The sequence below is a fragment of the Medicago truncatula genome, chromosome 6 (genome assembly GCF_003473485.1).
Source record: "Medicago truncatula cultivar Jemalong A17 chromosome 6, MtrunA17r5.0-ANR, whole genome shotgun sequence".
Classification (NCBI taxonomy): Eukaryota; Viridiplantae; Streptophyta; class Magnoliopsida; order Fabales; family Fabaceae; genus Medicago; species Medicago truncatula.
The window spans coordinates 6,480,403-6,494,113 of NC_053047.1; the positions used below are offsets into that span (position 1 = coordinate 6,480,403).

Below are 13,711 nucleotides of genomic sequence, written 5' to 3' on the forward strand. Positions count from 1 at the left end.
CAAGAACTAAAAAACAACAACGCACAACTGATGAATTATGTATTGTTCTACCTATTTCTGCACTTTTATATGGTTTTTGACATTTTCATTTTTAAAATTAACCTCTAAAGTTTGAAGGTTAAAAGAAAAAGACTATTTGAATTCTCTTTGTAGCGTATAATGATTTTAGAAAATGGTTAAGGGAAGTTTAGCTAAGCTATAAACTTTCACAAATTATTATCAGAACTATAGAGCCTACCAGATGTAGAGCATGAGCTAGCATTTTCCTTGCTATGTGAAATACTGAAATTATTGTTTAAGTATCTCAATTGATGTGATCACTGATTCAAGTTTAATAACATTAAGATATAATGCACAAAAGTAATAGAGTTTGATGTAAGATACACAATATTGCATGATTATCTTGTATGCAACTTTATTATAGTTTTGTTCTTATACATTGAACTTATTTTTATACATATAGGATAGGATGTAATAATCAAACCAGACGAGCAGTGTTTTTCATTCTCTACTATAAATCCACCACAAGAGATTAGTCAATGAGTTTCCATCATCAAATCCTTTTAAATTTCTTATATTCTTCAATGCATTTTCCTTATCATAAATTCCTTGTAAGGCATATACAAACCCTTTCCATCCTTCTTCAACACCATCTCTTTTCAAAGCAGGCAATGCCCATTCAACAAGTTGCTTCACATATTCGACATCAGAGAACAATACTTCAGAAATAGGAAGCAATGGTAAGAGCTGAACTCCAACCCTACATTCTTTATATTCCGGTGGAGCAAACCAAAGTCCACTTTCTCTCTTGTTGGACCATAGAAATCCCATGATCCGATTCGCTTTTGTAAATTCTTCGGCATATAGTTTTCCTCCTTCTTTTATATGCCACCACATTTGAGCCGCTTTAATTCCAAAGGCTAAAAGTGTCGATCCAAGGATAAAAAGGTCTGCGTCGTTGTACGCCAAACCCATCAATGCTGCCGAATAATATGCATTTGCAGCTTGACTTGTGCTCTTATGGTTTCTTCCATCTTTATACTGAATTAACCCTGGACTATGATTGTGGCCATGATAAAGATCATAATATCTTAAACGTGTGTCATCGGAGTCTGGTCCCGAGTTCAAGTTCATAAAATCTTTCATAAGTGAATAGGCCGCAGACTTATATTTCTCACCCCATGCAGTGTCAATCTTAGTAAGAACAGCAATTCCATAAAGAAAGTATCCTAAGTGATCAGCATGATCATTATAGATTCCGAAACCGGAATCAGCATTAGAATCAACAGACCCTTGTATGGTAACAATGCCACCCCATTTATCATCTTGTAGAAATCCATTCCCATTTAAAGTTCCATCTAACCAAGGCTCAATGGTTTCTTTCAAAAACTTCTTAACCTTTGGAATCACATCTAAGTATGAAACCTCTTCGGCTATCAATGCAAACCTCGCCGCCCTTCCAATCAATTTACCATAAGAGTAAGAATCCTTCGTTGTTATTTTCAATGAATCTAGACTGCCAACATCTTTTACAAGTGATGAAACGATTTCATCACGAGATTCTTTCTTCACACCATTGGTTGAAAGCCATGTAACATAAACAGGATCAGTTTCCAAAAGCCATGAATCACCAACAACACCAACAAGGTCTCCATCAATGCTTTGATACTTAAAATCATCAAAAACCAAGACGTTATGGTCAGTACTATTAGATTGAAGGAGCTGAATATGAAGAGGGTGAGCTAACATCAACAAATCACTACTTGAACCTTTCTTCTCCCAGTTATACTCCATAGTAAATGCTTCATTGAATGAAGCGTCGCCAGACACAGGGTAACAAGTACTAAACATGTCAAGAACTTCTTCATTTTGTGAATTGGAATTCGTCAACAAAGCAATTCGAATTACACCAGAAAAGGCCTCAGAAGTGATCTTAGAAAGGCCATGACTTAACTTGATTGGCAAGGAAGAGTATAAAATCCATGTTTGATCATTGTCTAACTTAAATGTGTACTTAGTAAAGGAATCATTTGACGAAAAAGAACGAATGGAATGAATAGTAGTTATGGAAAGAGGTGTTGAATCTGCTACAAAGAAAGTTAAAAAGGGACTTCCTCTTACAAGGAAGAAGGTGAGATTTGAAGAAGGGATATCTAAGGTGACACCGAGATCACTAAAAGAAGATACTACATGTTTTTCATTGGAAGTTTTCGTAGCGGAAGTGATGGTAAGATCAGCAGTGAAAACTTGAGATATAGCAGAAGGGCTGATGGAAATAGATGGATATGAAACAGAAAGTGATGAGTCTGATGATTTGATGAGGTAAGGATGAAAATATTCAGGTTGGTCACCGTTGTTGAGAACAAAGTTTTGGAAGAAAGAGTTTGTGGGGAGGGGTTTAGATAGCAGATTTTTAGAGAAGAATTTGGAGGGGTCTGGGATAATAGTTGAACTTGAATCTGTCATTGGAAAAGGAGAGCTCATTTTGTTGTTGATAGTAAATCTCTATTTTTGGTGATTGTGTTGGTGATGAATTTGTTAGTTTTATAGTTCTATGAGAGGGTTTATATAATGAGTAAAGTTCTAATTAATCTTAACTTTGATTATCATCAATATTTGCATTGCAACTACTCAATCTCCACAACTTGTAATTTAGGTGATATTTTATTGAAAGTTTGAGTAGCTGGCTATATGTTAATGGATTTATGAACTGAATTTGTGCTCAAATTATGTTTAGGATTGTTCATAGCCAATTAAATATATAGGATTCAATTAGGAGGAAAGAAAGAAGGAAGTGTGGGAGTAAAGATAATGGAACCACTGATTAAAGTTAAGGGAAGTGAATAATATATTATTACAATGGGTTATAAATGTACTTGAAGGATATGACTAAACAAAACCTCTATATCATGGAACTTTATGTGTACCCGATATAAAATAAATGGAATCAATTACTATGACAATGCAAACATACCAATCAGAATAATATGTGAAAGGAAATCTTGGCAACTTACCAACAAATCTTCCTTTGAAATCAGTTTATTAGTTGAAGCTAGTCTGTTATTATTTTTTTATGTTGTTAATGTATTATCTTTAAGTAACTAATATATGTTATTCTTGTATTTAATATACTCATGAAGAAATACTTGTTTACTTAGGTGTATTTTGGTACTTTAGTGTAATGGTAAGTGTGAGGTGATTTAGAAGTCCTATATTGTTTGAATAAGTGAAAATTGAACACTTTATATGTGAGAAGACACATAAACCCAATGCTTTAAGGTTTTGGCTTAAGGTATGACGTCTTTTTCACTTATGTGGTTGCTCTTGGACCAATGAGGGTGATCCCCTGAGCTCCACTTGTGATTCAACATTTAATCTATACAACAAGTAAATTATGTTTCAAAGGATGCGGGATTATAAAAAAATCAAACTACTCAATCTGCAGTTGTGGTGATGTCGAATAGTTAGACATTTCTTCCTTTCTTACAATAATTTCAGGGCTCTTTGATCTCTAGCCTGAGCTTGGATTGAGGCCTCTACGGCGGAGCCGAATTCTATTGCTCACCATTTTGTTCAATTCACTTTTTCAGCTGGTGGTTTATTGGCTCGTTTATGCAGCTTATTTGGCTTGTTTGTGTTTGTGTTGGAGTGAAAGAAATAATAGACTCTTCAACCAAAAAGAAAAATCTCTAGAAGAGTTGTTAGATAGCATAAAATTTCGTTCCTTCTGGTGGTTAAAGGCAGCTAATGTCACCTTTGTTTTTGGCCATTAGAGATGGTGGTCGTGCCTGCTTGTTTGTTTTGCCTTCAGAGGTGGTGATCTTGCATTTTGGTTTTTTCTTGAACAAGATTAGTATTTAAACTTTTGTCGTCTTCTTTGACACTTCTTGTGCTATTGATACGCTTTGTTAGGTGTTAATATATTTCATTTTTGCATCTTCAAAGAATAAATAATTAGGCTTCATATTTTCGTACTTTACTTTTATTGATTTTAATAAAAACTCCACCTTTGAGAAATTATCAATTTGAACAAAATACTTTATAAATTATCATACTTTTAAATATTCCCCGGATTAATCATCAAAATGAAATTTACATAGAAGAGTTTCTTAAAAAAAATATATTAGCTCAAAACACTTACTCATCCAAACCTTGTCTTAAGATATTAGTTAATGAAACAAAAATTACAATGTTGTGTTGGAAAATATTATATTCCACTTTTTAAAAGTTTAAAAATTGTTTACTTGAATACACCAACCATCCGTAAATTTAAGCCTTTTTATTTACTTCATATTTAAGAAGAAGAAAATTATCGTTATTATTATTGTTATTTTTTTACCCAAATAAAATTTAGGTTTAATAGCAGTTTTGGCCCTAAGTTGCGATTTTGGTCCCCTAACTAAAATAATTCGATTTTGATCCCCTATATTTTGCCTCCTTTGCACTTTTGACCCCCTAGATCAATTTTGACCAAATAATCAATGCAACGTGGCGCCACATGTGCAATTTTGACCAAATTAATGACAAAAGTTAATATGTTAAATGTTAGGCTAATATTTTTCTCTCTTTGACAAGATTTAAATCTTGAACATTTTACTTCTCAATTAGATTAATATTCACTCCTTATCCAGCTATGAACCTACATCTCCAACATTTTATCTTAAGCTCAAATCAGTTGAGCTATCAAACTTCGTAGACTGTAACTGAATGCATGATACATGTCACCACATGCCTCAACTTGATACAATACATATCAACACAGACGGAAAATCAAACCTTCAAATACCATCAGCAGTAGGCATTAAAAAACAAAGATTCGAACATCGTTAATTATTCATGGGTCACCACACAAACAACAAATTCAAGAATCTAAACTAAAACTAAAACGGCATCATTTTGTAAACCTTAAATCTACATACATTATTATTAGTTGGACACAGCATCCATGAAATTAGGGTCATAACTCATTGCTTCCAAAGTCTTGTAAGGAAGACAAACTTGAAGGTCTATACTACCTTATTCTTTTCCAGCAAATACACTAACCATACCATCTATTTTATTTACACTGCGAAATGCCACGGGTTTCCCCCATCCAAAATCATTACCATAAATATCAAACCACGGGGAACTGTTACCGGCAAATGTATTACTATTGATCGTGCTAGAGATTCTAATGCTCGGATTTCTCAACCAAGATTCGTATTTATTCTTCAATTTCTCATCAGACTGCAAAGGTTCATCTCCCAAGCACCTTTACCAATCCCGCCTTCTTCCAACAACTCACCAGCTTTCATGCTAACCCTACAATCTATCACAGCATTTCCAAAATAATCTTGTGGTAATAGTGGAACAAGCCTTGGTCTAACGCCTATTAGGAACATATTGTAAACTTCTTCTTGGTGGGTCAAGTTTTTTGGAATGGATCACAGAACGCCAAATGTGAGTTAAAAGAGCTTGTAAGGATGATATTTTGTTCATACCAAACTCTAACTTGGCTTTATATTTCAATTTCAAGATTTTTTCCTTTGTAAAATGGAATAACCTCGTTGAAGGGTTGAGTTCCTCATCATCACAGTGATTCAACATATGATTTTGCGATGATAAAAAGTCTAACCCATTAGAGTGATTATTTTGAGGCTCCATTGTGGAAGGAAATCGTATGGAACGCTGAATATCATTTGGAAACAACGTTCTAGTGATGGGAGTTTGGATATTTGATTACAACAACCACGTGAAATTTCAGCCCAGGAACTGATAAAATGCCACATGGACTTTCCACCAGTGACCACATGGTTGAATCTAAACCCAATAAAGACACCGCCAACTAACTCTGTCACTTGCACTGCAAGCAATGGTTTTGATATGCCTTCGTAGTTTCTAGCCCCGTTGAAAGGAAAAAATGAATGGACGATAAGAGGAAGGTAGGTGGGTCCAACGATGTCAACATCACGTGTGTCCTCTATTGCAGCGTGGACAAAGAGTACACCTGCATTGTTGCATGTGATGGAACATGAAACATTGTTGTCTTCGTTTTCCGTCATTTTGAGACGGCCCGCAAGTGGTTGGAAAAAGGCAAGGACAGAGGATAAAGAGTGTCTAAGGCGTTCTATTTGGTTGACTACTAAAGAATGGTCATAGAAAAGACCTATTTTGGTGGGTGCAATTAGTAGGAACTGGAGATCCCATGGAGTCAAGTCAATTTCTTGATCAGCTGAAGTTGGTGCTTTGATTATATCACTCGAGAGGACTCTTATGGCACCCATAATTCGTTTTAGGTTATATTCCATAGAGGTTTGGACATACATAGTTGAGCTTTGTGTACTTTCATTTTTTAAGCTCTATTTTTTATTTCCTTTGACAGGGGTGCAAAGCAAAACTCTTTATCTTAAAGCGATCTATATTATATATTGACACTACAAATTTAACTTGATATATTAAACTAAGATATTAAAGGAAATATAATGTAAGTGCAGAGTTATTTTATAGTTTTTAATTCAAACTAGTTTTTTTTTTTCTTTCTTAAATTGATAAAATAATAGGACCGAGAAGGGTCTAATCTTAAGATCCACTTATAGATTTCAATAGAGTCATCTTAAAACCTGTAATAATCCACCAAAATTGACCAAGAAAAATTAAACCTAAAAGCTTAGTTTGAGAAGAGCACACTCCAATATCAAAAATCAAGTGTGTTTGTATTGTAGTAATAGATTGATTCGGGAGTATAGTTTTTTATATTTTATTTTTTTAAGGAAGGAGTATAGTTTTTATCTAAAGTGTGGCAAATTACGATTGGTTGTTAATATGAAATAATTTTACAAGAGTTATTAATACACAAACCTAACGTGTCAATGCTTGCTAGGGCTTGCATCTCCTCTGTAATAGATGTGGATTCTATGCTCATGTGGCGCTCAGCTGTACCCGTGCGGCACAAGAAATCGTTTCGACGGTTGCGGAAGTTCAAAACAAAAACACGTTCATACAATGGAGTGAAATGGTGGTGGTTGAGACACAACCAGCTCAAAACCAGATAGGTACTTTGCAACTTAAAATTTTGGAAACAAACATAAAAAATTATGGAGACCTATCTTCTTTCTTCTGCCCCTTTGTGAGTGGTATTCGTACCATATAAAAGTGATATTAATAGTCATTGAGAGTGTAATTTTAGAATAGTTTTCTATCGATACGTTTTAAGTGGATTGTTTATCATGGGGACATGCATGGTTGATTGTCACCAATATCTCTTCGATCGGTGATATTTTTCAAACAAAAGAGTGCATGTGGGTTAAAAACGTTTTAAAAATTGGATCGAAGTTTTAAACTGAGAGACGATCATGATTTAATCGGTTCAACTTTGGTTAGAGTGGATATTAAATAAGTGTCTTGCGTGTAATAAGATATTGGTTAAGGAATCTATTAAAAGTTGTTATTTTTATCAATATAATAATCACACAACTTTTTCAATGACTTTTTAAGCGCCTAAAATATAAAAATTTATATTTAATTCATGTTTTGTTAAAAGGATTTATTGTTTATTGGAAGAGATTCTTATGATATTTTAAACATTTCGGCAAAAATACATTTAAAAATATGAATATTATTTAAAAGCAAGCACCAAAATGGTGATAAAAAACTTTTAGGAACTAAAAGTTGAAGTAAAATTTTAGGGGACTAAAACGAAAAGTTAGAATATTTATAAGAATAAAAACTTATTTATCTATATTTTTTTATAGCTTCTTTTATAGAAGTCATGTATTTTTTTTGGGTACAACATAAAGATATATATATATAGTTATGATAAGTTTGCCAATTTAAAGGTTATCCATCACTATATATTTATAAGTATTGACCGCATGAGCTTAACTCAATTGTTAAGGATAATGTATAATATATGTAAGGTTTGGGGTTCAAACTCCAGACAAAAAAAAAAATTATAAGTAGTATTTGATTCCTTTTACTTTTTTTCCCTCTTTCTCTCTTTTAGTCATTGACCTATTCATAGATTGTGTATTTTTATTTGGTTGCTAAATAAATTGTTGATTTTTTATGTGCAAATAACATTGACCTATTCATAGTGATTCACAATTTGCATTTATCAGTGTACGAACAAAGGAGAAAGTAAAAGTTAGGTCAAATGTATTTAAAGGTCCTTATAGTTTTTTCGTTTTTCCCAAAGTCGTCCTTTAAGTTTCAAAAGTCCCAAACAAGTCCTTTAAGTTTCAAAAGTCTCAAACAAGTCCTTTTAGTTTTTGAATCGTTTCAAACAAGTCCTTTTAGAGGATGATGGTGATGATTTAAATGATAGCAACAAAGAGCATTATCCACCATTTGTCATGCCTAAAAAGATGACTAATTTTAAGTGGGTGTTAGGAGCCAGATTTGGTACCAAAGATGGGTTCAAGGAAGCAATTACCAACTATGATATCTACAATAGGACTTGTTTGAAACGATTTAAAAACTAAAAGGACTTGTTTGAGACTTTTGAAACTTAAAGGACGACTTTGGAAAAAATGAAAAACTTGAAGGACCTTTAAATGCATTTGACCTAAAAGTTAAGAATGAATATAGTGAATCACTCTAGTGATTAACTCTACACACCACAAAGGATTCAGAAGTCATTTCAGTAATAATGATAATACATGATCTCATATAAAAAATTATTTAGAGTCGAATTTGTTGTTCTAACAAAAGTTATAAATATGAATCTCCTTCACAAACATGATAAAAGATAGCAAATACTATATTTTTGTGCTTGTCTTTTTCTTTTATTTGAGTCAATATTTTTAAATAATAGTACCTTTATAAGTACGTGGCATCATGCTTTAATTTAAAATGAATATTGCCAAAAAAAGCATCAAAAAAGTCAAAGGTGACTACTACTTGTTAATTTTCCACGTTATCCTAACAAACTCATCATGTCCTGTCACAAAACAACTTGCAATGAATTGAATACAAAAGCCATCATGTGTTCATGTACCAAAAATGAATGAAAGGTACACAACTTTTATTTAATCATACCATGAATTATTACAAGTAGGCACCAATTTATTTATTCCCCCTAAAAAAAAAAGACAATTTATTTATTTGTTTTGAAATCGTGTATCCTCCGCTCGCAACCGAAAAATTAATTTTTCGAGTCGCGTAAAAATAAAATAGACCGTACAAACCAGAACCATATCATCCAAACATTCTTGCATACAAGCACTTAACAATTGAAACAACAAAAAGTAAGATACAATACATGAAATGAAATTATGATAACCAAAATGGTAAGTAGAACCAAATCTTTTCTACTCATCATCACCACCTTAACCTCTGCTATGAATCCACCACAAAAGATTAGTCAAAGAGTTTCCACCATCAAAACCATTCAAGCTTCTTATCTTCTTCAATGCACTTTCATTATCATAAATTCCTTCCAATGAATATAAGAATCCCTTCCATCCTTCTCCAACACCACCTTCCCTATTCAAAGCAGGCAATGTCCACTCAACAAGATCTTTAACATAATCAACATCAGAAAACAAATCTTCAGAAATAGGAGCCAATGGTATAAGCTGAATTCCTGTCCTAGCTTCTCTCCATTCAGGTGGAGCAAACCAAAGTCCACTATCTCTTTTATTATTCCACAAAACTCCCACTATTCTATTCTCTTTTGTAAACTCTTCTTCATACAATTTCCCATTCTTCTTAACATGCCACCACATTTTGGTTCCAAGAATTTCCAATGATGTTAGTGTTGATCCAATGGACACAAGTTGAGAATCACCATATGCTATTCCCATCAATGCTGCAGCATAGTATGCATTCACAGCTTCACTAGTACTCTCTTGATTCCTTCCATCTGAAAACTCGGTTAGCCCTCCGGCCCACGAATGCAACTTGTAAAGATCGAAACACCTTAAACGCGTATAATTTGAGTTCGATTCTATGCTTAAGTTCATAAAATCTTCCACAAGTGAATAGGCTTGAGCCTTATATTTCCTACCCCATGTTGGATCGATCTTTACAAGCACTGCTATTGCGTAAAGAAAATATCCTAAGTGAAAGTGATGATCATTGTAAATTCCGAAACCGAAATCACCACCACCATCATTAGACCCTTGTTGAGTAATAAGTCCTCCCCATTTTTTATCATATAGAAATCCATTTCCATTAAAAGTTCCATCAAGCCAAGGCTCAATGGTTTCCTTCAAAAAGTTTCTTACTTTTTCAATAGCATCAAAGAAGAAAACCTCTTCAGCTATCAATGCAAGCCTAGCTGCTCTTGCAATTAATTTTCCATAAAAATAAGACGATTTTGTTTGTTTTGTTGCAGATGAGTTTAAACCTTCAACATCTTTAGAAAGTGATGAAACAATTTCATTGCGTGATTCGTCTTTTACACCTTTGCTTGAGTGCCAAGTCATGGAAACAGGTTCTGTTTTCAAAATCCATGAATCACCAACAACACCAACAAGGTCACCATCAATGCTTGTATACTTGAAATCATCAAGAACAGTTACATCACTCTCACTTTTTGACAGAAGTTGAAGATGAAGAGGGTGTGCTAATAATAACAAATCACCTGAAACATTCTTCTCAAACTTATACTCAACACAAAATGGTTCTCTGAGTTTAGCATTACCTGCTAAAGGGTGACAAGAACTAAATCTGTCAAGAACAGCTTCGTTTTTCGAATCAGAACCCGGTAGCAAAGCAATCCGAATTATACCGGAAAAGGTGTCAGAAGTTATCTGAGAAGTAAAATGACTCAACTTGATTGGCGAGGAAGCATATAGTATCCATGTTTGACCATTGTTAAGTTGAAACTTGATCCTGGTAAGGGCGCTATTTGAAGAGAAAGAAGTAATGGCATGAATGGTGGAAATGGAAAGAGGGGTTGGTTTTGTTACAGAAAAAGTCAAATAAGGACTTCCTCTAACAAGAAAGAAACTGAGATTTGAAGAAGGGATATCTAAGGTAACACCGAGATCACTATAAGAAGAGATTATGTGTTTTCCATTAGAACTTTGTTTGGTATTCTGTTGATTAGAAGTTATGGTGAGATCATTGTGGAAAACTTGGGATATGACAGCAGAATTCGAAGAGCGAGTAGGGTATGAGACAGAAAGTGATGAGTTTGATGATTTGATGAGGTAAGGATGAAAGTATTCAGGTGCATCACCATTGTTGAGAACAAAGTTTTGGAAGAAAGAGTTTGTAGGCAGGGGTGTGGATAGCAGATTTGGAGAGAAGAATTTGGAGGGGTCAGGGAGGACAGTGGAATTACCTTGTGGGAATAGAAAAGGTTTGTTCTTGTTGATAGTAGAAGACATGGTGTATGCTTATGATGGTAATGGCCTTGATGGTTATTGTAGTAGTGATGGATCATGAGTTTTATAGTGTTTGATGATTATGTGTGTTGAGTGAATTTCTTTCTTACCTTGTTTCTTAATATTATTATTATTATCAACATTGGCAACTACTCTATCTACAACTTGCTTCATATATTATTAAATTGGTATGAGTTGTAAGATAATGGGAAATGGTTTCTTTATATAGCCAGTCCAATATTAACTGCAAAAAGATCTTAGTCATTTAATTTTGATTAATTGTTCATAATATTTTTGATTTATTTGTCAAGTTTTGAATCTGAATCGTCCGATTTCGATCAAATGGTCTTCAATCTGCAAGATTGTAGGATTTTATTGTTGTAGGAAATTTTAGTCTAAGATAGTGGGATTTGAGTAATTTAGGTGATATATGTAGGATTGTATATGGTAGTCTAGTTGACTATATAATATTGGAATTGTCAATTAAATTATAGCAGAAGTTGATTGGTTTTTTTGGACAAAGTGTGTGTAAAGAGTGAAAATAAAGAGGATTGAAAGGTTGATTAAAGTTTAAGGTAAGGTACATGAATGTGACCAATTCTTTAAGGAAGACAAAATACATGATAGAGACATTAATTCTTTATGGGAAATGCTAAATAGTGTCCTTGGGGTAATGGTTAAGATGATAAAAATAGAAACTTTGCATTGGGAAATATTGAAAAGTGAAAAATTTAACTTTTTAAAAATCAAAACATTGTTGAATTCAATGTATATATACTACTTTTGATTTCCTTAACCATTGTCCTGAGGGCACCGGTTAGCAAAACCCATTCTTTATATATGAATCTAAATGAAAGTGATTATTTATTTTTTTTTATGTTAAAATGAAAGTGAATGTAACAAACAAGGAAATCTCATTATTTTGTTGAAAATGAACCTTAACAGAATTTACTACTCAGTAACTTTTCTTGTATTACATGTAGAAATTAATTATTGTATATACTTGGAGAGTATTATGCTGATTTAAGACAATAGAAAACGTGACACATGACAAAACATAATTGTAGACATTGTTGAATTGAAAATAGATACTATAATTATGGATATAATTAGCACAACATCATGCCAACTGCATAAAGTATTGGATAAGTTTCAGTTAAGCTGTCCATGCTTGTGACAGCAATTTAAGAGATTGTTAGGACCAAATGCATGCTAATAAACACCAGTGCAAAATAAGGATTAAAAGAAACTACTTTTAATCATTTTTTTAACAAGAAATCATATTATTTCATTCATCAAAATGGTAGAAATATAAGATGGAATCAAATGAAAGACCTCTCACGAGCATATAATTTTGACGCCTTTGCTAGACTATGGGCGACACAATTTGCTTGTCTCATAACAAAAATTTTCTTAAAATTTGGATATTGTTGTAGCATAATCCTATATATAGTTATAATGTTGCCAAATTCCGACTCGTTTTTAGAACTATCAACAATGTTGCCAACCACTAGCTTACAATCTAGCTCAATATGCACTTTTGATAGGCCTAAATTACCAAGCCATAAAATAGCATCTCATAAGCCCAACACCTCTGCTTTCGGTGGAGATGGAACACCCTCATACCACTTGGATTACGCTTTTATGAAATGACCACGAGAGTTCCAAATGCACATACCGATACCAAAACACAGTTGTTCACCAAAAAGGGCTGCATCGATGTTGCATTTGACGTAATCTTCCTCTTGGGTTGCCATCGTTGTACAGCTTCTCTCACGGTCTTCCCTTGCTGTAATTTTCTATTGCAAACAGCCTTCCATTGGTTCAGCATGCCGCGAGCTAAATGCACAACCAGCCGCACTTCTTTCATATCACCTTCCTACACTTTATTATTCCTTCTACGCCATAAACACCATAACATCATCGCGATATCTTGACATGTTTGATCGGAACCCTGCACAATAACCGAAAAATGCATTCTGCAAAGTTAGAAACAGCAGCAGCAGCGTCTCATACTAATTCCCGCAGGCCAGCAACTTGCCACACTAGTTTGGCAGCCTCGCAACCTATAACCCAGTGTCAATCATTTTCGCAACTATTCTCGCAATGAGGGCAGCAATCTGTACACGGTACTCCTCTATCTTGGAGTCGCATACGCGTTGGTAAAACTCCCCTACGAGCCCACCATAGGAACACTTTGACTCATCGAAGCAGCTGTAAGTTCCACATTCTCATCCAATCTCCCGACATCCGCTACTCTTCATTATCATTTAGACTTTCCATTGCATATTATAGGCCGACTTTACCGTGTAGAAACCTTTTTTTTTATTAAACTTCCAAATAAGTTTTGTCTTCCCCCTCCGGATTAGATATGACCACTTTTAGAATCTCCTCTTTGT

The 13,711-nt window shown here is 33.9% G+C and overlaps 2 protein-coding genes and 1 pseudogene across 2 annotated transcripts; all 3 read right to left on the reverse strand.

The window, feature by feature from the left end:
• Positions 1 to 328: 328 nt before the first annotated feature.
• LOC25495548 (probable endo-1,3(4)-beta-glucanase ARB_01444) lies at positions 329 to 2,523 on the reverse strand. The gene has a single exon (XM_013595771.3). The coding sequence runs from the start codon at positions 2,482 to 2,484 to the stop codon at positions 502 to 504; it is 1,983 nt and encodes a 660-aa protein (XP_013451225.1). The 5' UTR covers positions 2,485 to 2,523; the 3' UTR covers positions 329 to 501.
• Positions 2,524 to 5,016: 2,493 nt separating this feature from the next.
• LOC25495549 (protein ENHANCED PSEUDOMONAS SUSCEPTIBILITY 1-like) lies at positions 5,017 to 6,263 on the reverse strand (annotated as a pseudogene).
• A 2,700-nt stretch (positions 6,264 to 8,963) lies between these two features.
• Positions 8,964 to 11,376, reverse strand: LOC25495550 (probable endo-1,3(4)-beta-glucanase ARB_01444). Its single transcript, XM_013595773.3, has one exon. It carries the CDS (start codon positions 11,313 to 11,315, stop codon positions 9,306 to 9,308), a length of 2,010 nt encoding a protein of 669 aa, XP_013451227.1. The 5' UTR covers positions 11,316 to 11,376; the 3' UTR covers positions 8,964 to 9,305.
• Positions 11,377 to 13,711: the final 2,335 nt, after the last annotated feature.